Genomic DNA, 27,996 nt, shown 5'->3' with positions numbered 1-27,996 from the left:
TATGAAACTGATGACTACCAGAGGAAAGATTTTGCTATGAATTAACACTTTCAGTAGCCACGGACAAAAGACTGACTAAAAGAAAATGGACTTCCTTACTCAGCATCATAGCTTCAAAATGTTATTTAGATAGTCTGCTGAGCTGAACACTAAAAAGTTATTTTTGTCTTCATTATCCCTTTATGGTCAAAACTTCTTGGGAAGAGTAAAAGAATTCTCTCTTTTTTAGTGCAACAGCAAAACAAATATATGAGTGTGAGGCATTTATTATTAATGCTGGAGTGAGTCTTATACAGCTGAACTGCCAGATCTCAAGCGGAATTTGTTACTCTTCCAGTAAGGAAAATCATCCTTGGAATTATGAACTGATCAAAGAAGATCCTGGAGAGAAGATTAATGGTGATCAGCAGAAAGCTAAAAGTAGAGTTGCTTTCATGGCTAATCAGTTTCTGCATATAACCTCTTTGGTAAATATTCAAGTGGAATTAATCCTAAATAAGACAAAGGCTACTAATGCTATTTGTCTAGTCCTTTTCTCTTCTGCCTCCTGATGTTCACAAGATTGTAGTGAAATATCTATATGTATGTAGAAATTAGACCAAAAGCATTCCTATGCTACATACCCCCTGAATGCTAAATACCCACCCTATTTGGTTAGTAGGAGAACATACAGCCTCTGGGGAGAACTTACAGCAGCCTTGCAATATATAAAGGGAGCTTATAAAAAAGACAGAGAAAGACTTTTTGCCAGGACCTGTAGTGACAAGACAAGGGCTAATGGGTTTAAAGTATAAGAGGCTACATTTAGATTTGATGAAAGGAAGAGGGTTTTTTATGTTGAGGGTGGTGAAACACTGGAACATGTTGCCCAGAGAAGTTGTAGATGCCTCATCCCTGGAATAATTCAAGGCCAGGCTGAATGGGGCTTTGAGCAACCTGGTCTAGTGGAAAGATGTCCCTGCCCATGGCAAGAGAGTTGGACTACATGAACTTTAAAGGTCATTTTCAACCAAAACCATTCTGTAAGTCTGTAACAAGGAAACTGGAGCTTAACTGCGTTTCCGATGAGGATGTGTAACTCACCTTTGGGCTTTGGAGCTGTATGAACGGGGGTATTCCTGTTATTAGCAAATCCCCAAAAGGAGCTTTCCAAGAGGTAATAATTGTCTGTTTCATGCTAAATGGTTGTAAGTGAAAAACAAGGAGAAATATTTCATGGTTTGGGTATAGGCTTTATTTCTCAGAAGACAGCTTCTATTTAAAATTATCTTCCCCTGTATACATAAGTGCAATCTATCCTGCTGAGATCCAAGAAAATAATGAAAATTACTTGAGTGATGTGAGTAGAAACAATGTATGGATCCGATACTGTTTTTCTGTGTGTATAAACTCCCTGTCATATAGTGGCCTTCCAGTACCTGAAGGGAGCCTACAAGGAAGATGAAGAGAGAGTCTTTACAAGATCATGTAGTGACATGACAAGGGAGAATGGCTTTAAACTGAAAGAGAAAAGGTTTAGATTACATATTAGGAAAAAATTCTGCACTGAGAGAATGGTAAGGCACTGGAACAGGTTACTCAGAGAAGTTTTGGATGCCCCATTCCTGGAAGTGTTTAAGGGCAAGTTGAATGGGGCTCTGAGCAACCTGATCTAGTTGAAGGTTCCCTGCTTGTGGCAGGGGAGTTGGAACTAGATGATCTTTAAGGTCCCTTCCAACCTAAAATGTTCTATGATTCTATGAATCTGTGATATTCACCATACAGAGTGAAGGAAGGTCATCATTCTGCTGCTTTCTTAGATCATGTTGGCAAGTACTGTAATGGGCATCTGCTTTTTCTCATAGAATAGGTTGTTTAAAAAAAAAAACCAAAAACTTTTGTTAGGATCAGGTGGGCATTTTATTCCAATTACTATTCTTCATTTGTTTATTGTGAATGTCCAAAATTTCTAACAACATTGTCTGAAAAAATTAATATTTCTGTAAGCAGATATATAGTAAATTGAAAGAAGACTAAGTGCATATCCTTTCAACAGTATGCACAGTGGTGCAAGAAATTAGATTATGTCCTCTAACTCAGCTTGCTTTTCTGTTTCAGTCATTGTTAAACGAGCTAGACCGAAGCATGGGGCGATACAGAGATGAAGTAAACCTCAAAACAGCCATCATGTCCTTTATCAATGCTGTTCTGAATGCAGGTGCTGGTGAGGTGAGTCACTGTCCTGGAAATTCCTTCTAAAATGTTATGCTTGAATTAATTAACCTTGGGAATGGTTAGTAGATTAAGTCACAAATCTTGTCATACTGCGTGGATATAGTTTGTGGGAAATAATGCTTAATTGTTAAAATCAGTCTTACAATGTCTTCCATATTATTTTGTTCCCAGCTTCTTCAATATAACAGAGACTATTTACGCTCAAGTGATTACTTTGGGTTGTTTCTTTTTTAGTTAGTTGGTTTGGGGTTTGGTTTGGTTTTGGGGTTTTTTTTAAGAAGTGCAAAGCATTTACCTCCTTATTCCAGCCTTTTAGAAAATGTTTTGGTTTACCTTCATAAATGTTTTGAAATGTTAAGTTGTTTTGACTCAAAGCCAAACTCAAAGCATTTTAATTTAAAAATATCAAATGGAGACATTTCAGGAAAAAAACCCCAGTTGTTTTTCTTTTATTAAGAAGACTTCCTTTTGAGTCTGGAGGATAGTTAAAACTGATTTATTTCATTAAAAGTGTTACTTTTGTTACATTGAGTTTTGTTTTGTGGGTTTTTTTTAATTAGACCACAACAGACAACAAGCTCACGAGAGCTGTCTTACAACATATTTGTCTTTATCTCTGGGATTCCTGTAACATCCCACTGAATAGATGTCAGAAAATTTGTCAAGAGTGTATAGTGGTTATATGATAAGTAAATGTAAAAACTAGGAGGAAGACTGCAGTTAATGGTCATCTGTAAGCAGGAGATGAACCTGTAATGGACTAGCAGGAAAAATGCTAATAACTTCTGTTCTTTACGGAACAACATGGTGTGTGTTGTCTTTATGACTGCATATACAGAACTCATAGTAGGTAAGCAAGGGCTGTAGTTTAAGTGAAAGAGAGACAAAAGCATTAATTTCTCTTTTACTTACTTTACTGGAATTAATCATCCTGTGAATTTGGTGTCAGGATAGAGGATATTAAAAAGGGAACAACTGAGGTTTTAAGTAAATTTTTTAAAAATGTGAATGACAGCTTTTGAAACCAAATAACTTGTTTCCCCCCACTTTTTAAGGACAATTTGGAGTTCCGACTACACCTACGATATGAGTTTCTAATGCTGGGAATTCAACCTGTCATTGACAAGCTAAGAGGACACGAGAATGCCACACTGGACAGGTAAAATATATTTTCTGAGAACAGCTACTGATGAACAGAAAGAGTTCTTAGAAATTCTACTCTGACTCTGTGTCTTCCTGAAACTGCCGCCCTTTTAAAAAAATAATTTAGATTTATCCTTAAAATTAACATCAGTAGATGAAGTTGGAAACATACATACGAAGTTAGCAGAGGCTGTGGCAAGGAGTTCCTCAACTGCTTTTCTTCTGGGGATGTCAATCAAAATGAAAAATATAAAAAATTATCTAATTCTTTTCTCTTGTAGCAAAACTGGAACAAAAGCCTGTCCTTGTAGGAAGGAGGGAAGTCGGTAGTTCATTGACTTCATTGCGACTGAGTATATGTGATCTAAGTGCAGGTTCTGAGTTTCCAAGGGTTTTTTCCAGTCTTTTTTTGTGATCTATCCTGTATCACAACCTCCCAAAAAGTGGCACTGACACAACTATGAGAAGAGGCACCTGTGATGGGGTAGAGATGCCAAGGGGGCATGAGAGAAGAATGAGAAGTGTTTTCAAACAGCCTTGCTACTGCACAAAATGCAACACTGAATGGCACGTTCAAATTACTGTGTTAAAAATTATACAGGTAATAAATGCTTTCTCCACAAGCAATTCTTTAGTTTTGCCACAGTAATTGAAGCTGCTAGTGACCTTAAATTAAACCTTTACAATGCCCCCTGCTGAAAAAGACTTGAAGTAAATTATTGGAATAATTTGACCAAGACACTTCAAGAAGCTAAAAGACTGATGAACCAATGAGGAGCCTCATAAAATCCATTTGCCTAACACAATGAAACATTTTAAAGTGTAAGAGCAGGCAGCTGTGGGAGTCTCTTCTCCTGTTACCACATTAAGCTTGGCACTTGTACAGAGGCACTGACCTGCTGATGTGCTGCTATCCCTTAGCATCCCCTTCCTACAGAGCAGGGCTGGTTTGTAGCTATATGATATCTGGGATTTCCAAAACAGAAGTGTCAAGTCTGTCAAAGCACATGGTGAAAAACCTGTGGATCAGGCCTACGCCTGCAGCTTTCAAGGCACCATTTTCTCAGACTTCCAATCAGAACTGCTGTGGGGTGATAGAACTATCCCTGGGGGCATATGTGTTGTGCCTGAGACTCTGCATAAACACCAGTTAGCACCAGCTGCTGTCATACACACTGGCCTCACACCTTTGAGCAGGTGGAGGCATATACATGGGTATTCATGTCGCAGGGAAAGAGTGCATACAGTCATATGTCTGTGCTTTGCTGCAGAGCTGGGACCAGGAATGTTACTTTTGATCTAAAACTTTATAAGCAAGAAGAGAATCTGTCCTATAGGTAATCTGTGTTCCTTTGGACAGTTAACCAGGAGTGTTTAGGAGGGGCTTAGGGGCACTTTTAGATTTACAGGTTGGCCATGAGAATGATAACAAAAGTTTGGGAAGATCTCAGATGCCTGGATTGCATAGACCGTATAACAGATCTGTACAGGGGAATGTGCCACAACCTTTTTCCACGTCATCTAGGACATTTAGGACATCATCAAGAGGGCATGGTCTTATGCTGTGCCAGGGGAGGTTTAGGTTGGATATTAGGAAGATATTTTTTACAGAGAGAGTAATCAGACACTGAAATGGGCTGCCCAGGGTGGATTCACCATCCCTGGAGATTTTTAAGATGAGACTGGATGTGGCACTTAGTGCCATGGCCTAGTAACCATGGTGGTGTTGGATCAAGGGTCAGACTTGATGATCTTGGAAGTCTTTTCCAACCCAGTTGATTCTATGATGTACTGTGCTCTGGTCTCTGTGTGAGAGAAGTCCAGATGGTCAAATGTGTCACTCACCAGGCCCCCAGATCCAAACATAGGCATGCTGCTGTGCTTATCAACAGGCATATATAGAGATAGTTATGAGCTCTGCTGTTTAACTGATCCACTGAATGCGTCTCTGCTTCACTGTTTGAAGGAAACAACTTGTTAATGGTCTATCATCTGGTTAACAAGTGTGGTGTGGACTTCTTAGGAATGTATTATCACTGCAGGCATTGCATTCATCACAAATAGAATATCCCTTTTCTGTCTTATGTTTATTTTTAGCACCTTACCTCAATACAGTGACTTAGCATAGGAGTTACACAGCACGTATACCTGTGCCAGCCATTTCTTTTGGCCTGTCTCTGACCCCCTTGCCTTGCATACCTATGCAAGCACTTCATATATGAAAGGCTTGCCAATGTCCAAGTGTTCCAGCTGAAAATGAGGTCTTGCTGCTTCTGTAGTGACACACTTAGTTTAAGTCTGAATTATGCAATGAACATTGGCAATTTTTTTTTTGTTCTGTTTTCTCCTAGACATTTAGATTTCTTTGAGATGGTCAGAAATGAAGATGACCTGGAACTTGCCAAGCGGTTTGACCTGGTAAGTTTTTCTTTGGAGTACCTGAAATCAACAAAGCTGAATTTACATCCAATTTGGATGTTTGGTGCAACTTCCCTTTGTGCTCTCTGAAAATAATGTTTTACTTTGTTGCTGAGAGTGGCTGATGCTCTTGTTTTCACTCTTTCTCAGTTAGCAGGGAGGAGGTGTATGATGTGTGAACAATGAAAACAGTGATCACACACAGGACTTCTGCCAAGTAGCTTTGATAAAAACTTCTTTCTTCTGTTTGGCTGAAAGTTCAGGAGTGAAGGAGGTTCTCAAGCCTGCACTCAGGTTCTCAGTCCTGATGATCCAGCTGCATTCTAGTCTCAGATATCCCCTTTACAGGGGTATGGGTGAGGGTTGGGCTGTTTTCCCAAGATTGCAGGAAACTAAGGGCCTGTGGAGAGGAATGTTATTTTATAATGGGCAGATTTTAAAGATGAGCGTGAAACAAGGACAGTTTCCACAACCTTTAGCATCAGTAAGAAGCTGTAGGGTCCAGAATAGTTACAGTCTCCTCTTTCTTCATGAACAGCTCTTGCTGCATACTGATACAGAATAACTATCCCTTTCTTGATTAGCTTATACTATTTGTGCCAGCACTTTCTAGGACCCAAATCTTTTGCTTGCTCCAGAGCAGCTCTTGGTGGCTTTGCATGCCTCCTACCTTTCTAGCCCTTTACTCTGGGGACTTTTTCCATATTGGAGTAGGGATGACAATGGTGGTCTCCAAGATCCATGTATGCTCCTCACTGGAACCTGCAGCTGGACATGGCAGGAGACTTTGCATGTCTTTGTGTTGATTGGATCTTTCACAGTTAATTAGGCTTTCACTGTGGAAGGTTTTTCTCTCCTCTCACTTCAGATCCACATTGATACAAAAAGTGCCTCTCAGATGTTTGAGTTGATCAAGAAGAGATTGAAGCACACAGACGCCTATCCCTATTTGTTATCCATCCTCCAGCACTGTTTGCAGATGCCATGTGAGTACATTTATAAATTTCCAGAGGTGGGGGTATTGGAGAACTAGGTGAAGCTTTGGGGTAGGTACCAGCTCACAGATAGCAGGGCACACACTACCCTTGTCTTCTATTCAGAACTTCGCTGTGGCTAATGAACTTGGTATCTTACACTGACTGCATCCAGCAGATTTTTGTCGCAATATTTAAGGCAGCAGCTTGACCCCTCTGTACTTGCAAATAAAATTAAGTAGCTGAGACATTCCAGTTAGTCACTGACAGAGCTTTCAATGGTTTTAAATTAGAAGTTTTAAAAAAGAGTCCTTGTGCTCTAGATGGGGAAATTCCCAGAAATAGATAGCATTTTGAATTACTAAAAAAATGCACTGAGGAATTTTTCTGATGAACAATACGGTACTGAAAGCTGTTCTGTAACTAGGAAATTCCACAGTAAGTCTTCAGGCTGCTATCTCATGGCAATGCATCAGTGGAGAGCTTCTGAACTCAAAGTGAAAAATAATATTGGCACTTTTTTCCTAAAGAAGTGATAAGAATCGTCTTGTTAACTGTAATAAAAAAATTCAGTTATGCTTCCAGAGTGTAGCAGCTGAGTAAATGCATCATCATCATGGCCAGGCTTCGCAAACGAAGATTTGAGGAGGATTCTATCCATGCTTGCTACAAGCACACTGGTGGCTAAAAAGGCCAATGCGAGATAGACAAGGCCGATTGCATAAGGCACAGTGGAATGTCTCCTTAGGCGGTATTGGCAAGACACAATTCTTTCTGCGTTGTCTTTTCTCCTCAAGAGTGATCCTGCGTGCATTCTCAAAAGAAGCAGCAGCGTTACAGATGGTGTGACTCCATGTTTCCCGATTGGAGGCCAGAGTAGTCCAATGATGATGATCAGTATGGCCAAAGCTGAGATGTTGTTTCAAGAGTCCTTGTATCTCCTCTTTGGGGCTCCTCTCTTGTGGCAGCCAGTGGCAAGTTCGCCATAGAGCACAATCTTAGGGAGGTGGTGGTCCTTCATCCTTGAGACGTGTCCTGCCCAACACAGCTGTGTTCTCATCAACATGGCCTCAATACTTGTAACTGCTGCTTGTTCAAGAACAGACGCATTAGTCATGTAATCAGTCCAGTGGATGTTTAGGATTGTACGGAGCAAATGCATAGCAATATCACTAAAGAACTGCCTGCCTTGATGTTGTTAGGTATGAGGTGCTGGTCTTCCACTACTTTTCTCCATATTTGAGCAGTCAAACTGAGAAGGGGACATAAGGGAGATGTACTGTCATGTGCTTTTAAGAAAGTAAAGTGGTATGTTCTCAGGCTCTCATTAGATTCAGGTACTGCCATGCACAAATTCAAGCAGTTCTTTGTCTCAGTAGTCTCTTTGATAATTACTCCTAAAGACAGCACTTGAGCTTTACATGTTGATGGGATTTTTTGGTGGCAGAAGGGCTAAATCCTGCTAGGCCAGGCTGGTGCAGTTTTAAAGAATCTAAAGATTTAGGTTATGTAACTTAGCAAGCTGAGGTAAACTCTGTGTTGCTCTGGCTCTTCTGTTTTGATATCCATGGGATCAGTCCCTTGAGTTCAATTTCTGTTCTTTATCTCCACACTATTTGGTCATGTTTGTATGAATTTTTTATGCTATTTGAGTTTTGCTGACCTGTAGATAACCAAGCATGCAGATAGAACATCTGATTGTTTTTTACGGTGCCTGATCATGATGTTACCTAGTTACCAAAAAAAAAAAAAACAGCATCAAGCCCCAGAAAATACCGAGTAATGGCTATCACAAAAAAATCACTTTCCTAGAGGTTTAAAGTGCAAGTTAGAGCTAATCTGTCAAAAGGGTTGCACAACCTGAATGTGCAAATCAGGCACCGAGTCGCCTATGCCTGTTATGTGCTGTTACAATATGCCAGGTGTTTGTAAATAATCTGCTGGCAACAGTTCAGAGTTAGGCTTTGTGTTCTGTTATTTATTACATACAGGATTGAGATGGAAGGTGGAAAGGAAAGAATGCCAGTTTCTCGGCAGGTCTGTGCACTTTGGCATAGAATTGGAAGTTCTCATGAGTTGGTCTATTTCCATACAGATAAGAGGAATGGAGGAAACTTCCAGCAGTGGCAGCTGTTGGACAGAATACTCCAACAAATTGTTCTTCAGGATGAACGAGGTGATGATCCAGACATAGCTCCATTGGAAAACTTCAATGTCAAAAATATCATTAAAATGTAAGCTGCATTATTGTTTATTTCTGTTATGCAGGTATAAGTATGCAGATTCTTAATAAATAGAATATCATACGAGGGGAGTTTTTTATTTTAACTTACAGCTTCTCATTGTCTCATTAGATAATTTCCTTCTAGATAATTTCCTTCTAATGACATCTTAACTTGGCAGTATTTTCTAGCAAAGTCCTTACCTTTGACTTCTAATTTCTCTTAAATATTAAGCTGGTCAGAAGAGCAATAAAAAATACAATTTCATAACAAGGCTTCCTCATGTGCCTTTTTTCATTCCAAATGTTCTTGGAAGTTTTCCTTGGTATTAAAAACAATAAAATAACATCATCATCTATATTTTGATCTCGTTCCTCACTAATGAGCACATAGTTTAGAAAGATTGCAAATAGTGGAAAGGAGCCCCCACCTAGACACAAAACCTCTTACCTTTTCATAAAGTGTCTACTTGCTCTCACCCACTTGACTTGTCTGAGGGCACTACCATTATTTTTTCCCATAGGATACATCATTTGAGAAGTCTAGCTACATGAGCTGGCTCTCATTTCAACTTCCCTGTTCTCAGTCCTTTTTTAGTCAAACTTTTGGACTCTTCATTCCATCCAACTTCCTCTGCAGGTAATTCATGGCCCACTACCTTTCCGAATTATCCACTGAAAAGAGCATTTTACAGAACATAAGCCCTATATGAACCCAAATTCTCCTATACTAAAAATCTTACAAAAATCCCTCGTTACAGGCAGGAGCCAAAATCGAAACTGATTTCTCATCATGGAAAAATAGACTGGTGCTGATTTCTTTCTGCCCCTTTGGATATCAGACTTCATTGTAGATCTCATGCCCGATCTTCCTGTTCTACTGTCATAGCTACTCCTCATTCTGCATATCTAATCACTCCCCAGCATGCCCTGCATATTTTCTGTCAGTAATAGGAAATAATTGTGCCAGTATGAGATATGAGAATTGCCTTGTTACTGATATATTACCCAATAGATAAGCATCCTCCCTCCTTGGAAGAAAGAAAAAAATAGAACCAGAGAAAGTAGAAAAAACAATGGCAATGTGGTCTTATATTAGGGTTGTGGTAATTTGTGACCCATAACAGCTATGATTATTTTAGTGATGACTTCTCTCTTTAAAAATAAGTAGACTTGGCACTTTGAAGGTATTACCTGAAGACAGGAATGTATTGGAATTTTTCCCCAGGCATTCCTTTATCCCTTTTAATGACTTGGAGTAACAAGCCATCACATTTATATTAGCTGTTGGCTAAGGATCAAAATCTGAATCCAGGCTGACCACTGGCATGATCCTACCTAAACATGTACATTCGCCAGGTTGCTTTTTGCCGATCACTACACATAATGGCCACTTGCCTTTCGTCTTAGGTAGCTCAGAACAAGTTTAAATTATCTGATTTCATCTTTCAGGCTGGTGAATGAAAATGAAGTCAAGCAGTGGAGGGATCAGGCAGAGAAGTTCCGGAAAGGTGAGTGCATCCTCTGTGCTTGGGTAGGAAAAAACAGAGGCAAGACTGATCCCAATCCATATACAGAACAGCAAGCAGCAGAGCTGGGCACATCTTTTCCTTTTGCAGACAAACCCTGCTTTGTTTCCTCATGTACATTTTGTCTTATGGTGATCAGTTTATGTGTTTCATAGGATGGGAGTTCTCCTAGTCCTCATATGTATTGGTTTTACAGTCTGACTGAAACTTGAACATTGCTGTCTTGATCACTGAAGGTCATTGTCAAGGCAGTCAGACTCTATGTTCTTTTTCCTGCTTTCATCATACGTCCCAGTTGAACTGACAGATTTGTCAGCTTTATTTCATCATAACCAGCATATCTTCAGGGACTGTTCATGAGCTTATTTCATCAGTCCCACTTGTATTTTCCCCCTAGACCATGCTGAGCTGATGAGCAGGCTAGAAAAGAAGGAGCGGGAATGTGAAACAAAGACCCAGGAGAAAGATGAAATGATGAAGACACTGAACAAAATGAAGGACAAGCTGCAGAAGGAATCCTTGGAGCTGCGCCAGACCCGAGACCAGATGAATGACCTGGTGGCTCAGCTTAATGAGTTCTCGGTATGATAGTGGGAGTCTTCCCCACCCTTGTTTAAAGCCTGCTAACTAGTGAATGATGAACAAAAGCATATTGTGGCTGAGACACTTCCATGGTCACTGTAGAGAATACTTAGAAGCTGCTCAGCTTTTAGCTAAGACCAATATCCCTGAGCTGGTGGTATAGAATGGTTAATGCATGGGCTGCTCCGCTCCTTCTCCTCAACCACCTTCCTTGTAGGAGCTTCTGAGGCACACGTGTCCTCCTCCAGCCATAATTTTTACTGCTGAGTGGGGTGGCCCTGGCTTTATTTCAGTAGAATAGAGAGAAACCTCCCAGATATGAAAGTATATTTAGTGAAGAAACAGGACTCCTATCATGATACAAGAGCCATCTGTACTGCCCTGAAGCTCTGTAAAAGTGACATTTGCAATTGTTCCCTCCTGCTTGCTGCTCCTTCTATCCCAGCAGTGTGCCTGAGCCACAGCTTACCAGAACACAGCCCTGAGAAGTTAGACACTGCAGAAAGCAGATTCATTCCCTCCTCCCCTCTCCCACTTTGCATTAGTGGGGCCTAATGACAGGTATTCAGTATTTTAAACCCTTAGCTTTTAAACCCAGGAGTTCATAAGTTCATAAGATTGAACTTTTCTCTTTTTCATACACAAGGAGAAAATAATACATTTTGGCTTCTTTTTCTAGCTTTCTGTTTTTCTGAGCCATTTATGGTTCCTTTTTTCAAGCTCTTCTCCACAACTTCAAGGGCTTGAAACTTTCTCTTAAATGAAAGCTGAGATTCTTCCCTTTATTGCATGGCTTTGAGTGCAGGAGGCTTTAAAGAAAACATCAAATATTTTGAGACTCGTAATAAAATCACATCAGCTGGCAACATGGAGTTATTGTGCCTTTTAAACTGCTTTCTTTTTCTCTGTTTTTTTTATTTTCCAGCAAGGGGGCAGCATTTCCTTCCCACCCCCACCACCCCCTCCTCCAGGCGGCCCATTAGCTTTGTCCTCTTCTCACATGTCTGAGAATTTGCCACCACTGCCACCTCCTTTGCCTTTCTCCAGCTGTCCGCCTCCTCCTGCTCCACCACCTCCTCCAGGAGGACCTCCTCCTCCACCAGGAGCTCCACCTTTCTTCAGCATGGGAGTGCCACCCCCTTCAACAACCACTTTCAGCACCAGTGGCATCAGTCTGAAGAAGAAATCTATCCCACAGCCCTCACACCCACTGAAATCCTTCAACTGGGCTAAGCTGAGTGAGGTAAGAAACTGCAGTACCCTCGGCAATTAACTGACTTTCTAATTAAACCTCAGTGTTGATTAATGCCATGAATGCAAGTCATAGAAACAAGTTATACTGTGGCTTTCTGTGGGCTGAAGTCAGTAGGTGTCATTAATTGTCTTGAGGAAGTCTGCCCAGTTCTCCAGCTGTGCACTGTATCTCCTGTGGTGACCAAGGTGCTGGTTAGATTGAGCTGCAGTGGATCTGGCCATGCTATTGGTTAAGCAAAGCTGGAGTGGGGCTGAATACATAAGCTAGAGCTGGACATCTCCAGGACTGCTGTGCCAGAGCTGCCCTCACTTGTGCACCGGGGAAGAGGATGACCAGAGCCAATGTGGGCAAAACATGGTGAGAACCAGCTGCAAAACCAACTGCCTCTACTCTGGCAGGAGCCATCACCAAGGAGAGAAAGGTGGCCTGATTCACTTCACCATCTGTTCATGCCCATGAGGGAAGCTGCCTTTCTCCTTGCATGGATAGAACTCTGTCTCTTGGGGATAAAACTCTGAATTGACAAAAACCAAACAGAGGACTTTGATTCTTTCTGTTGCACTCATTTTCTTCTACCTTGGTTGTGTCTCCTTCCCCTTCACTTCTCTCTCTTCTTTCTCTCCCTCTCAATCTCCTTTTTTTTCCCCCCTTCCCCTTCTCTTTAGGTCTTAATTTTTTTAACTGATTTAGAAAGAAAAAAAGTGTCTGTGTTGAGTTTGGATAGCTGCCTAGAAACCCAGGTTCTCTTTTAGACTGAAACTCACCCAGGGCCCAACTCTGGCATTTGGAATGAGTGTCCAGGGACCTCTGGAATGCCACAAGTATTCTCTCTCCCCCTCTCTCCTTTTCTTTAAAATAAAGTGAAGTGAAATATTTGCTGCACCGTCTGTGCTTGTCTATCAAGGCCACGTGGGGGGTGTGGGAGAGAATGTAAGGACGAGGATTTATTTTCCTTTGCAGAACATGGGACTTAGTGCTCTGAAGAAAAGAAATAATAACTAATATATGTATATGAATGTATATGAAAAAGAGAGAGTCACAGGTGTTTCTGTTTAGTGTACAGTAACTGTAGGCTTATCCTGCCCTCTGGATAAGAGTGAAGGCAGCTGTGCTAATAAAATTGAAGACCTGGGTGGTGAGTGGCTAAAAGACACTATTTTGAGGAAGGTAAAATAGTTGGAAAATGGGGCATAAGAGGGTGGGGCCTTAGTTTTGGGGTGTCTACCAGTGTTATGTTTTGACCTAGTAAGGTTTCTGCAAACAGCAGAGGCTATGGTGCCAACACAGGTGGCTCACCTTGTTATTTGGGTTACACATTGTTATGGGATCATTTAATCTGACTGACTGTTGGAGGAGCACATACATTTTGGTCATCTTCATCAGTTATCCTAGATTTCCTACTTCCCTATCAGGCACTTACTTTCTGTTCACAGGGATATGAATCCTCTGAACCATGTCCATGGGTAGGTTGGATGCCCTCATCATGCCTTTTTTTACCTTTGCAGCCCTTTTGTGGTGCTCTCCTGAACTGTCAGAGTAGCCAGACTTTAAAAAATGGATACGTTAACACTATGTTTACATTTCTGTATTTTAAAAGACCCCTCTAGTGAGCAAAGAGTGCAGGCACCATGGAACACAGCAAGGTGAGGGGACACAGTGTTGGAAAGAGCTGTACACAAATTTAGGGCTGCAACAAGATCAAATATGTTATTCAGCTCTTAGGTATCTCTGCATACTGTTTAGACCACCCTTCTCAAAGTAGGTTGTACAAAGTCTCTCTCCTAAGGTTTCTCAAGTAAGTGTGAAAATGATGCCAGGATTAAGGCAGCCCACATGAGAGCAAACTCCTCTATCCATGCAGCCTGCCTCAAGGGAGCGAGAGAAAGCCAACAGAGGCTAAGAGCAATGTGGACAGGACTGGCTGAGAGAGATTTGTCTGCAATATACTTTCTCAGTAGCAGAATCAAGGCAGTTCTCCAGGGCAAGTCATATGACACCTTTTTTCCCAATGCTGATTTTGTCTTTGGAAGGAAAGAACTGAGCTGTTGGGTGTTAAGAGAAAGATCAAATATAGCCAAATTCTTAGCAGTTGACAATAACAGATTGTCCACAGTTCCCATGGGCACCACGAGAAAAGGTTTGACTGGAAAGTATCCGTGCTTCTAACAAGGAAACTTCACCAACCCCCTAATTTCCATTGAGAATTAAGGATTTTTTACTAGCTTTGATGTGAGCTGATGATCAGTGGCAAAGCCATTTAGATGAGTGGATTGGCTGAATTCCTATGAAGCTCTTCCACACCACAGCTCCATTCATACAGCACTGTAGCATCGTCTGTGAATTCCATTCATACAGCACTACAATAGTGCTAGTGCCAAGGATCTCAGTTTTTTAAGAAAAAGATATTGCAATGTAACCACTGTAATATCCTGGAAAGATTCCTTTCTTTGTTTCTGGGGCAGCCATGCCCTCTCTCTCTGAATTTTACACAACACCCAAGGTCAATCAGGGACCAGACATTTATGATTTATCCAAATAATGGACTGGTTTCAAGCACACTGGAAACATGGATTAATTATTCCCTATTTATTAAATATAAACATATAGATTTGAAGTTTTCAGAGCAAACCAAGTCAACCTTCAACTGCTTTGTTTGTTATCTCATGGCTGGAGAAGCAGCTTCCCATTAAGAGTAAGGCTGGTGATGACTCCTGTCAGTGACCTCAGGGAGACTTTCTTTAGCCACCTCTGAATAGACCTGACTACAGTAGTCTCAGGAGAAAGATATTTGTTCTACATAGCATATAGGACTTTTTTAAAAAACCCCAAACACCTAAAAACCCAAAACAACCAACCACAGAAACAGAAATGTTCATTTTGACACTACTTTTTTTTTTCTTTCAAATGTTTCTGTAATGTTATTGATGATTCTAATTTCTGGAACTTTCTTCCTAAAAGCAGCCTAAAAGTATCGCAGCAAACAGTGATGCAGGACAGCTGCCATAGATTCAAAATTAATGGAAAGAGTTCTACAAAATCTCAGTGTGAAGCTACTCATAATAGCTGTGGTGGTGCCTAGTCCTACAATGAGATAAAGCAGTTTTCTTAATTAACAGGCAAGCCAGAAATACAGTTTTTGCTCAAAGTGGATTTTTCTTACACTGAAGAAAGGATGTGATATCAAGAGAGAAGTTTGGAAAATGTGCTGTGTTCATATCACCTTTTCAAATTCCTAATGGCCTTCTGAATTAAAATTTTAAGTTACTTCCACTTTTCTGGTTAATATTCTCCAAATATTAACCTATTAATAAGCAGGATTGCCTACTCCAGTATTCACAAGACACTCATCATTTCCATGGCTTCTCTGAACCTGCAGGTCAAACGAAACTACTGTAAATTTTCACTCATGCTGTGAGGTTATTGAGGCATGATGGTCTTTGATGGCTTCCAGAATATCATTATTTATATCTTTTGGGGTAAATAAAATCATCTGTTAGCTGTAGTAGAGGACAACTTGATATGACTTGTAGCTCCATGAAATGCTGTCATTCTCTAATCTTGGTTGGTCTCAGCAAACTGGGATTCATTATAAGGGTGGAATGATGTAACTGTTGCAGCTACAGTGAGTGAATTGTTAAATGCAACATACCAAAAAGTTAGCTTGATGGTACAAATGCCTTGTCAATACTTGTTCTGATAATAAGATGTTTCCTGCCTTTATATGTACAACCATTTTGCTAGAGGATGTTGGGAAGTGTGCTTCATAGGATTTGCTTCTCAAAGCAGGCCAAGACTTTCCAAAGCAGAGGAGCCACAGATCTTAGAAGACTTTTAGAGTGAATAAATGAATGAATAAATAAATAAATAAGTAAAGATGGAAAGAAAAGCATGTTACAGATGAAGTGTCTGCTCTCTTTTTTAATTTGTATTTTTTCTTTTTAAGGACAGAGGAAAAAAAGAAAGCATAAAGAATTTATTTTTAAATTGTTGTTTAGGGACCATAAGTATTTTTTATGGTGCTGAGGGAATCATTTATCATAGTAACTGCATGATGCAGGTCTGTTTCTCTTAAAATGCTCAGTCTTCTCTGACTGATGACAATGAACTATCAACCAGTTAATCCGTAACTGCGTATCAAGAGCACAGTGTAGGAAATTATCTGGCAGCAATATGAAAGTTTTCAAGGACAGAGCTGATGGTAGAAGTAGAAGGGACGCCCCCATTGCAAGTTTTTTGCGTAACAAAGGTTGTTTATAGCTCTACTTGCCTTGATTTTTCTTTGACTGGATTAACATTAAAATTGTAATGCTTTGGTCCAAGTTTATGCACGCCATTGCAATGTGTGCTGCTTTGGAATCTCTCTTTCTGCTACAAGTAGCATACATACCATCCTGTAGAGGACCAGATTGAACCTGGGTCCTAAAATGAATCTGAATCAAATTAGGATAATTTTCACTGGGTTGTTTTCCTCAGAAAGTATGGACAAGAACTACTCTCTGCAATCCCTTTCTGAGTCTCAGAACTTCCTGTTCTGGCACCTCTGCAGTTCATTCAGACTAGACTGTTCTGTAGCACATTTTCACTGTTCTTGCCGTTAGTGAGGAAACTTCACTCCCGTGAGAATTTTGCAGCTGGACAGGTAGATGTGCAAAACTCTAATGAGTAGCTGTCTCTAGAGTCACATCCTACCTGTGCCAAACACAAAATACAGGTTTTGGCTTCCTCAGGGCTCTATCCCAATGATGACTCTAAGGACTGCTTCTGAAGTCATGTCCATTGGCTCCTGTCAAGAAATGTTCTTCCATTTCAGTGCTTGGTGGGGCACTGGGAGAACTGCTCTGCTGTTCAAATACATCCCTTAGGATTTATAATTCATGGTTTATAAAGCCAGCCTGGAAATTGAATGAGAATGAACACTCTGAATGCTTCTGGCTAAGATTGGCAGCAGAGTCAGGATTAGGATAAAATGAAAATTAACTCTGTCTCCTATTCCTTTAGCTGAGATGAGCCTCACAAACTTGTTTACCATGTTACAGTCACAGGGTCATTATGTTCTTCCCACTATGGAAAAAAGAGCCACACTGATTGCAAGGGATGATACAATGATATTGGTGAGGGATATTGCTCAGGGATGGGTGCTGCTCCCACCTAGGATATGCTCTTATTGTAAATAGCACTGCAGACACCCCTCCTTGCCCTCAGGCACTCACAGGCCATCTCTGGAGAGAAGGTGATGGTTTTCCTCCACAGCTCTGCCCTGCCAGGAATTTCCTCCAGAACACTTCACACTTTTATTTCCCCCTCATTTTATCCTCCCATCAGTTTTTTTCCTTGCTCTTTGAGCCTTGTGGCTTACCACATTTCCCTCATTCCTTTGATGACTCTGAATGGGAAGTAGAGCCTGTTCCTAATTAGTTCTGATAATTAAGTGTTAATGCACTTTGCTGTGGAGCTACAAGTCAGGTACTTCTGAGCTGGAGCCTGTGTGAGGGTTTCATTGCTGTTTCTTGCTGTTCGTGCCTTTCTCTGCATCAGTGTTCTTCTGGCTCTTCATCTCCTGGGGTTTGCTTAGTTTTTTTTTTACAATGCCTTCTATCCATTTCTTTTTTCTTTTAATCAATGACTTCCTTATTTTTCATTAAAGTACAATAAATGTATGCCTCATTAACTAAATGAACTGAAAGATAGTGCTGTCAGGTGTGAAGAGCAAGCTTTCCTTTCCTTTTCTAAATGGGCAATTGCCCAAAGCTTGTCCCACACAACATGCACCTTAAGAGTCAGTAGGAAGAAGGTAGTTCAATCTTTGTGTCCTCTGCCAGCAAGGGTATCTGTCCTGAGAATGTCAGCAGGAGACCTAAGACCTTCATCTAGTTTAGGATGACTGTTGGTTAGCCAATTCATGTACTGTGAGAACCTGTTTGATCTAGGGTTGGTGGACAGCAAAGTAGGAGGAGTTTGTGCCTGTCCCATTCCATGCTAATTGTCTGCCAGAGAGCTAGGATTCCCTGGCATTCAGGATAATGTATCATCACAAGGGTTGTGAACATTTCCAGTTAGTGTGGATGATGCTGTTTCAGAGATCTGAGTATAGTCTGTGTCTATCTGAGTTGACAGAGACCCCATATAGACAAGGAAGTTGATGTGATAGGAAACAATTAGACTCAGAGCCTTAAAAGTAAAATAAAATAAAATAAAAATTTCACAGACAGGCAGAATGAAAACCATGCACCCTTTGGGCTTTATAACAGAACCTGGCAAAGTTTGCAAGAGGGAAGATGTGTCTGGGGATTGTCATGCATCAGTGGCTTTCCTAAGCTCTTTCCTCCTGATGGTAACACTTCTTTCAGCATGACCACAATCCTTGTGTTAGACAGATGGCCACTCTTGAAAGGAAGTATGCTGTGGGATCATGGATAATGCTTGAGCTGTGGTCTGCTAGTCTTGGAATGTGCCTTTCCATCAGAGGCTTGCTGTGATGAAAAATACAAAATAGTATGTTTAAAAACAAACAAAAAACCCCACTATTTTTTCTCTCCTTTGACTCTTGAAACAAAATGTGCCCTCTAAAGTGACAGGAGTAGTACATAGGAATATGACCACTGAACACAAGAGTATGATCTATCCAAATGGGATTGGATGTTCTTAGCTAAAAGTTTTTGCTATCTCATTAAAATATGACCTTTTCTTTTAGGAGAGGATTCATGGCACAATCTGGAATGAAATTGATGATTTAAAGGCATTCAAGGTGCTGGATCTAGAAGATTTTGAAAAGATGTTCTCCGCGTATCAGAGACACCAGGTAGGGGTGAACTCTTCTATACCTCTTCTTCCTTGAATTTTTGGAGGAGAAAAGAACACATGACACATCTGGGCCTTTGTCTCCCTACAGTCAGGCTGTATCATTTGATACTTTGCCACTGTTCAAAAAAATCACAAGACCAAAAGAAGTGGGGAGGGACATACAGGGCAGAGTATAACCTTCCGTTATTGACATGCTTCACACTAATGTCAGCTCTCCAGTAGATTTAATCTCTGTTCAATCTCAATAGCCACTGCCTTCCAAAGCCTCCTGAGCTTGATATTTATGTTTACATATCAATCTTTCTATTTCTCCCATTCATCTAGAGAAAAAGACTGTAGTTGCCTGAGTACTGAGCAAGATGACTGAATTAGGTGACAAAATTTCATTTTGTCTATTTCTTCTTAAACAACCAACTGACCCAACTGGCTAGATGACAGAAACTGTCCAAATAACAGATTATAACACAAACAGCGTACTTTAAAAGTGGCCATTTATTAGAATGTCTTTTTTCCCTCCTCTATTTCTTGGAAAGCAAGTCACCTGCAGTCTGTCTATCTCTGCTGAATGAGATTTAGCAGCAGACAGATTGTACTTGCACTCCCTCAAATCCCCCAGCTTTTCTTTGTGTTTGATATATGTTCATTCCCTTGTACGCTGCAGAACTGGATCATTGCTGTGAAGTTTTAGGAAAAGACACAGACTTGATTGCCATAAACAACCTTTATGATTATGCCTTACAGTGATGATGACTTTTTCATTAACTTATTCAGTACCTTAAAATTAACAAACCAACCCCTTGTCTTTGGACTTTCCATGTGTTCCCTTCTCTCTTTCATTTTTCTGTTTAATCCAATAAGCATAATGAATAACTCTTCTAATTTACTAGCTCACAGCCAAATGGTTAGGCATCCCCACTTGAACTCTGAAGAATGTGATGTTACCTGTTGCGTGATGAGATTTCATTTCTCATTCTGCTCCTGCAAATAGCTGTCACTGTTTCAGTAGATCCCTCTCTCTTTCTGTGAATCCCATTCCTTGAAAAAAGATCTTAGTTCATAGAGAGGAAGAAAGGCACATGAAACTTCAGTGCTGTTACAAGACTGGATTTAGATCCTGTGCCAACAGCTTAGCTGTGGTGGTGAGCTCTCAGTTGATTCGCAAGTAGCCAGACTGTCTTCTGTGCACATGAGTAGCCACTGTAGCATCAAAGTTCCATTCCAATGTTTCAGGTGCAAACATTGCAGCTTCCTCACTAGAAGTGACCTTGCAAAGCTTTGCTTCCTTTTGGCCCCCAAAGCCAAAGCTGTCCTGGTCTGATGAGTCTCAGTTAGAATCATAAAATTTATGGCTATGTTACCAATCACTGAAAAGCAGTCTGAGCTATTCAACCATAAACTAACCTGACCCTTACCCCTGCCCACTGGAATGGAGCCATCATTTCAGAGCGGCCTCCATGGGTCTCAGAACAGTACCCTTCCATCCTTGTTAAACACACTTTATTATAGTGGCTCTGAACACTAGAGTAACAGTTATGTAACATACTCACATTTTTGTGTAGTTAGATGTATTGCTGCCCTTCCAGCTTTTGTTAAGGCTTTTACATTGGTGGTTTTGTTTTTCTTTTCCCTTAAATAGTAATGCTTTCTTTTTCATCCATACTCACTCCAGTGTGAACTGGCTTCCAATCATCAAGTCCTCATAAATTTTCTTTTTTATTTTTCTTTTTTTTTTTTTTCTAAAAAAAAGACCAGGCAACCAGAATTGCTTTTGAATTAAAAACTTACAAGAATTTCTCCAGTTCACATTTAGTCTTTTCTCCTCTTTTACGTTTGGAAATACTCCACTATGACCAAGTGTTTACCCTGAGTTTGTGACTTTTAAACTTCATCCAAATGTCTGTAGAAAAATGTCAGTGCAAAGACCTGCTCTTTTGCATCTGAAATATTGAATGAGTAGAGATAAAAGTATTTCTTTCTTTGCTGTTATTAACATGATCTTCGTATTTTTTTCCAATTTCATTTACATTAAACGGCTTTTCTTTTTTTCTTCATTTTTTTTTAATGACAAAGAGTCTCTTCTCCTCTCTCAAGCCCAGTGTATTGTTTCTGGTGGCTGTGAGGGAAAACAAAATTGTCCAGTGTATAGAATGCTGGACCAAGAATTCTTGTCTTTTGACTTGCTCCGATCTATACTGACCTTTGGATTCAGTATATCTGGTGTTTTCCTGGAGTATGGAATATGTTGTGAAATATTTGGTGTTTGTCACCCAGCAGTACTGTAAGGCTTCCTTGGCAGTTGCAGAGTCCTTTCAAAATACTTGGCTAGAAATTGTTAGTGCCATTGAAACAAGTTTTTACTTGTCATACTTGTTAATAACTGCAAACTGTGCCTGTGCATCGGGAGAGGAGAACTGACCCTCAAGTTTTAACCTTGGCAGTTCTTTAAGTAAGGCTCTGGACTAGATTTGTAAAGGTATTTAAGCATTATCCTAGTTAATATTTCAAGACCTAAGAGATTTATGCTTTGGAGACTAAATTTATTATTTTCAGAAAAGACCTAGAACTCTTAGGTCCCCAACATCTGCTGATTTAAAATATGCAAAGGAATGTTGAAATACCTTTGAACCATCTGGGCCAGTATTACTTGCTAAGCATTTTATGCTCTTAGAAAACAGTGTGTGTCTAAATTCAGCTGCCTTGTTAAACTTGATATCTTTCCCTGTGACTAATTTTTGGCATGTTTTCTTCTTCGTTATTTGCGACTGCTGCCTGCATAGGACCTGCTAACTAACCCCTCCTCCTGTAAGCAGGTGAGTATCATTGTCTGCCTCCTGATCCTCTTGCAGTGTGTGTGAAGGTGAAGTCCCACACCATGACATTATGGGGTCATGACTCCTCTCATGCTACTGTTTCATATGCCCTTGCACTCTGCCTTCTGGGTGGGGAAGGCGGTACAAAAACTTCCTTTAGTTGTATTAGCTCTAGAGTAGGAAGTAGTTCCTGTTCTTTCAGTTAGTTATGATCCCACTGTCATTTCTGCTGGTGTCTGTATCCCCCTTTTTGATGATCCTGAGGGAAAAAGGCCAGGAACAAAGAAGAATGTGAATGTGAACTCTTCCTTAACCAAAGTAATTGTCTCTCTAGTGGAGAACAAAAGGTGTTCTCAGGGAGCCTTCACTCCCACTGCTCCCATCTGTGGTCCATCTGCTTTGAACTACTGAAGTCTTCAGATGCATTCACTAGCCACAGACTCTCTGATAAAGGAAATATTTCTTTGTGTAGAACTGGGCACTTTGGCTTGGCAGAAGGATTTGTGCCATCTGAGGAGTGGAAGGGTTAGAATGGAGGAAAGTTGCATTTCAGACTGCTGAAGTCCTAATGAAATTCAGCACAAGACTAAAATGGTGTTTAGATAAGTAGAGATATTGGATTGCTCATATGTCTTTAAACTGGAACCTCTCAATTTATTCAGCATCTTAAGTTAAGATTCTGGCAATAATTTTGGTAAGAGCAATGCTATGGGAAGAGGATTTTTCAGATATCATGTGTCTCTAGTGGCTTCAGAAGAAAGTAGTTCTCACCATGAGTGCTCAGGGAACTGTATTCAGAAAGTCTAGTCAGTATTTCTGCCACTGGGGGAAGCTAATACATGGCTTTGGGCCTTTTACCATGGCAGCACACCAAGAAACAAGTCAATATGGTTGAAATAGTTCCCTAAAGTACTGATAATTACTAGAACCTAGGGTTCTGCCATGGTACCAGGCCACAAGTTCTTCAGCTTACCAAAATCAAACTCTGTTTGAAACAAGGCAGCAATAAGATGAACACGTATAGTCATTCCGGCACTGAAATTTTAGTTGATTTTTGAATTTGCAATTAAAATATCAACTGTGAAATACTCTTTGAAGCACATAACATAATGTTATTCCAGATGGAAAGTTGATAAAGAATGATGGGATAAAACTTAGGCATCTTGTCTGTCAGGTTGGCAATAGCTCCAACTGTTTTTGCTTTCAGGGCTTGGCCTCTCTCACAAAAGCTAGTCACTACTGCCCTCTTGCTCAACTTTTCGGGTTTCTGAGAAAATGTGGATAGTCCATATTCAATCTGTTTTCCTTCATCTAAGCTTAGAATCTGGCTTTGGTAAAACTTGAGGCTTCATCTGCTTTTGCTTACACCTAACTCCAAGTATCTGTAAATATCTCTCTCCTCAATATGAATTTAAGAGAATATATTTTTAGATGAGACTAGCCCAATCCTTATGACCAAGGAGTAGACCATGTCTGAATAGTTCCAGTTATTTGTTGAACCTTGTGGGTTGGGGAATTGCAAATGGCATGTAGACTATTGTACCAATCCATGCTGCATGGCTTTAAGAGAAGCTGACTAAACTCCCACCCCACATACACAGCCAAATACTGAAACTTTTTTTTCCCTTGGAATGGGTGCCGGTTATCACTATCCAGGTGCACTTGTGTGCCAACATTAACTAGTGAGGATCAGTGAAACTTTGAAACCAAGAGCACTGACCAACAAGTACCATTCTTCCCTTCAACAACTGCCCATCTCCACCTTCCCGTCTTCCTCCCCACAAACTCAGAAAACTCAGGAAAACTTCTAAATCTCTACATGCCAGGTTATACTGGGGATGCTCTGCTTATTGGCATTGTTAGTTATTCTCTCAGAAATAATGAACTTGCCCAATGCTAATTTTTCCTTTGTTTGGAAACACTATTTGATGTATCAAGTAACACTGCAATTTTTTTTTCCTACCAAGCTAGTTACTTTGGCCACATCCAGCAGAACTACTGTGTGCATGGCTTCAGTTGTGCTTTGTACCTGCTTATAAATGCCACTTGCTGTTGGTGGTGGCTCACTACAGCACATTTGGACGTGGCTGTATGAATCCCTTGTATATCCACGAGCAACACAAATTCATTGTAGCTGACTATAACAATAACTGAAAGGATAACTAGCAATATGAATCTGTGATTTACATTAAACACTCAAATACTTGGGTGTCAAAATCTCTTGCATTAGTCATGCTGATATAAGTAAGTCTTGAGTTGCAGAACCTTGAGTCCTGAGAATGAATTTTGGGAAGCACCGTCATCTAACACGTTTCCCTGGGTATCTGCTGTTGACCACTCTCAGGGACAGGATGCTGGGTCAGATGGGCCTTTTGATCTGATTCAGCATGCTTGCTGTTATGTACTGTGCACCTGCTTATTTGACAGGTGCATTCAAAGCTAGATTATACTGGTAAATATCAAAATCTCAAGGCCTGAGAATATGGATATCATGGAAAGGCTTTTTTGGAAATGTTCCAGCAGCAGTTAGCTGGGAAAATAAAAACTCCTGTTTTCAATTCCCTCTTCTCTGTAGGTAACTACAGTGCTATTATTGAGAATCAACACGTTTTATCATTACCTCTACTACTCTTTAAGGAATGGTGTTAAAAGATACTGAAAAGTAACTACAGAAAGCCAGTCTCTGGAAGTGAAACAAATACCATGACTCTCATGTGTAGGCAGGACAAGGAGATAGAAAGAGGCTTCTGGATAGTCAGACTGAGTTAGCAAATATTTTATTTCTGTGTGCTGTGACAAACATTCTGGACAGGATTTTCTAGGGTTTTTTTCAGGGGATGAATACAGCAGTGGGGATATACAGAGAACTTTGGAAAATGTTTCTGTACAATTAAATATATTAGTTTTTTAAAAAGATAGTTTAGATGTAGATTTTGACCATTTAGTAATATAAATGCCATTATGCCCTACTGTTTTCATCTCTCATATAATATGGATTGGTAGGTCCAATGGCAGCCTTAAGAGATGACAGAAGGATTTTTACTGATTGTGCTGCAGCCTTACAAGACTGTTGTGTAACCCCTGCAGGAGGTGCATCCACTGAAGGATGTGCTGTGACACCAGTGGGCTTTATCATAATGTGCCTGATTTTCCTGTCATGCCAGTTTTTCACATTAGCATAATAACATAACTATTGGTAGACTGAGTCCAATAGGTCAGAATCAGGTCCAGTATTGGGATGAAAGATGATCTCATAGGTGTTAATGAATTACTGCTGTTTGTCTAGTAATACAGAATCTACCTACATGCTTTCTACCCTTCTTGTCTCCTTTTCTTACCATGTGGGTAGATTTTTCTAAGTTGGGATGGGTTTGCTCATTACACTCAGCTAAAGCTATCAGTCTTGGGTGAGAAACATAATATTGATTGTTTTCCCTCCTTTTGAAATACATGCAGAAAGAGATGGGCTCAACAGAAGACCTTTACCTCTCCACGCGAAAGGTGAAAGAGCTCTCTGTGATTGATGGCCGGAGGGCCCAGAACTGTGTCATTCTCCTTTCCAAGTAAGTGTGCTAACCTTTAGCTCACAGGGTATGCCATGGTCAATGCAGGGGTAAGAGGGGAGGGAATTAAACAAGTGGACATGTTTCTTTTCCCAGCCAGACCTGCTAATACCTGCAGAACCTTAGATAAACCTCTCTTATGGTTTTATAAAAGCATGTCTGTCCAACATGTTATCTCACATTTTGTGCATCAAACAGCTGAACACCAGCATGTACCTGAAGACTCATCATCAGAAAACTCACTGGTAGATGAAAGCAGGTCTTTGACACTTTGCTCTAGGTGATGTGCCCCCATGTTCTCTGTCTGTCACTTGTCTCTGTTTTGCGTGTTTCTTTCTAAATGCTGCTCTGAGCATCTCCCTGGAATACAGAAGAGCTGAGAATGATGTTTATTTTTGTCAATTTTGACTTGTGGTGAGACGCAATGTAAACATAGACAGACATATCCAAGAATTAGGTCTTCTGTTTGTAAATTAGGTGTTGGAAGCCAGCGTTCCCTTTGCATATTCCTGCAATGACTAATGCGTTCAAATGCAGTGACATCAGGGCCCTTTATGTCTTTTCATGTCTTTCTACCAACATAAGCACTGGCCTGGATGTCTGTCTCCGGCTATCAAATTTGTGCAGATGCTGATCAATTTGAGAAAGTTGCTTTTCCTACCAGAGGAGGGACAGCGAGGCTGGAGGCAGAACCTAGTAAAGCTGTGGCAGTACTGAGCAGAAAAAGTGTTTCAATGATCAGTCGAAAATAAGCGTTCATATGGATGTGATGCTTTTCTGCTCCAGCAAGCTAACAGTTAAAAGCAAAGTTGCAGCCAAACCACCGGGACTGAAATGAGTTCTTTCCATTGCTTAGTGAAACCCACGGAGGCTGTCATTATGCTACTTATGTGGCATTAGCCTGCATGTCAGCAGGACCCCCACCATCCAAACCTTCAGTGAGGGAAGGCTTACATTTCTCTCTCTGCAGCAGTTGCCAATGCATATCTTTGCTGGTATTGGCAGTTGACTGAGGGCAGAGGAATGGGGAGGCACCAGGGTAACAGGATTTTCATGCTGTTTGACGGACCTACTAAATTGTGTCTGGGGTTCAGGTTAACTCATGTAAGCAGGTGGAACATTTCCTAGAAGTGGTAACATAATGTGTGCAGTTTGCTGGGCTGAGATAATCCAGGAAGTTGGTCCATGACTTGGTATGGCTCTAGGTATTTATTACAAAAACCTTCTATCTCCAAAACAAAAGCTGTGTGGATGGCAGCAATATGTGTTTTTTGACATTCACCTCTTTCTGCCATGCAAGTCTGGGCAATTCTTACCAGAGGAGAATCCTCTCTATACAGTGAGAGAAAAAGGACAGTCTCTGTATCTCCAGCAGCAGTGTCACTGAAGCATGAACCTTGCACTTCAAGATACACAGCATGTGTTCACTCCAGGTGGGACATGAAGTCAGTCCACCTCAAACTGCTCCTCTGGACTCAAACCAGAGGTGAAAAACTGTTTTTTGTCACTGTCAACTTCTCCACTAGGAAATATCTTGCCCTTATTGTTAGCAGGCCTAACATGGATGATAGAGATTTGGAGACTGAGCTGTCCCTAAGGAGCCTGCCAGTTTGTGTTGTGCCCTGTTAACTTTCCTGTGCTGTGCTATTGGAAACACCAGTTTCCAGGGCTATCACTGGCTTAGATCATTTAAAGTTTTTAACAGATAGTGTTACACGTAGAATATCAGAAATATCTTACAGCTTGCCCCAGGATTGGTATTCCTCCCCAAATTTCCCTTTTAAATGCAACCAGAGAAGCAAAAATCTTTGAGAACTAAAATAACACCTCTACATTCATGCCTTTTTTGCTCTTTGTGCTTATATGGTTCTTTTATTAAAGACAGCAATTGGGAGGATTTGCTGCAGACATTAATTGAAAGGGTTTTATGACCCCTTTGCAGTTTTTTTCATTACCCACTTCTTCCTCCTTTAGGTTAAACCCTAAAGGAGAGACACTCCCAGCCAAATCATTCCTGTCTGCTGCCATGCCCTTGCTGGTCCTGCAGCACACCTCACACACATGTGCATGTGAGTGTGCACACATGTACAATGGCAGGGGATTTTAAACTGGTGACAAACAAAGAGAGTTTGTGCAACCCTGAGCTTTCAGGTTGCCACGCTATCTGCCAACAGCTGTTTCCAATTGACTATTACTGTGCATATATCCCTGTAGTTTATTCCCCCTTTGTTTACACTAAACTGTCGTGTCCTTTAAAGTAAAATAGCTGCATGGGTTGGGTTTTCTTTCCCTCCCCTACTCAAATGTTTTTGTTTTACTAACACTGTGTTAGAAGGGGTCAGGCAGAGCTCATATTTCATATGGTCCAACAAGCCAAAATATAGCAAGAATGAGAAATAGATGTCTCTTGCTTTCTTTTGCAGAGAGACTGCAGCATGGTAGACTGAAAAGAGATGAAAATTGAATTGCTTGTTTATTTTTGCTGA

General features: G+C 40.6%; 1 protein-coding gene across 2 annotated transcripts in view; it reads left to right on the top strand.

Annotated features, from left to right (window-relative positions):
- DAAM2 (dishevelled associated activator of morphogenesis 2) overlaps positions 1-27,996 on the top strand; it is a 176,575-nt gene that overhangs the window by 115,228 nt on the left and 33,351 nt on the right. Inside the window, exons 7-17 of one of the 2 annotated variants that reach the window (XM_008932798.4) lie at positions 2,098-2,208; positions 3,270-3,373; positions 5,709-5,775; positions 6,644-6,761; positions 8,845-8,983; positions 10,423-10,481; positions 10,897-11,081; positions 12,007-12,324; positions 19,028-19,135; positions 21,915-21,947; positions 25,404-25,510. In XM_008932798.4, the coding sequence (XP_008931046.1) occupies positions 2,098-2,208; positions 3,270-3,373; positions 5,709-5,775; positions 6,644-6,761; positions 8,845-8,983; positions 10,423-10,481; positions 10,897-11,081; positions 12,007-12,324; positions 19,028-19,135; positions 21,915-21,947; positions 25,404-25,510 (1,349 nt within the window). The remainder of the gene's footprint in view (positions 1-2,097; positions 2,209-3,269; positions 3,374-5,708; positions 5,776-6,643; positions 6,762-8,844; positions 8,984-10,422; positions 10,482-10,896; positions 11,082-12,006; positions 12,325-19,027; positions 19,136-21,914; positions 21,948-25,403; positions 25,511-27,996) is intronic. The other variant, XM_018085197.3, reaches the window with a different exon arrangement.

This window comes from Manacus vitellinus, unplaced genomic scaffold (genome assembly GCF_001715985.3).
Source record: "Manacus vitellinus isolate BGI_N305 unplaced genomic scaffold, ASM171598v3 scaffold_8_pilon, whole genome shotgun sequence".
Classification (NCBI taxonomy): Eukaryota; Metazoa; Chordata; class Aves; order Passeriformes; family Pipridae; genus Manacus; species Manacus vitellinus.
This window is presented reverse-complemented; position numbering and strand designations above follow the sequence as displayed.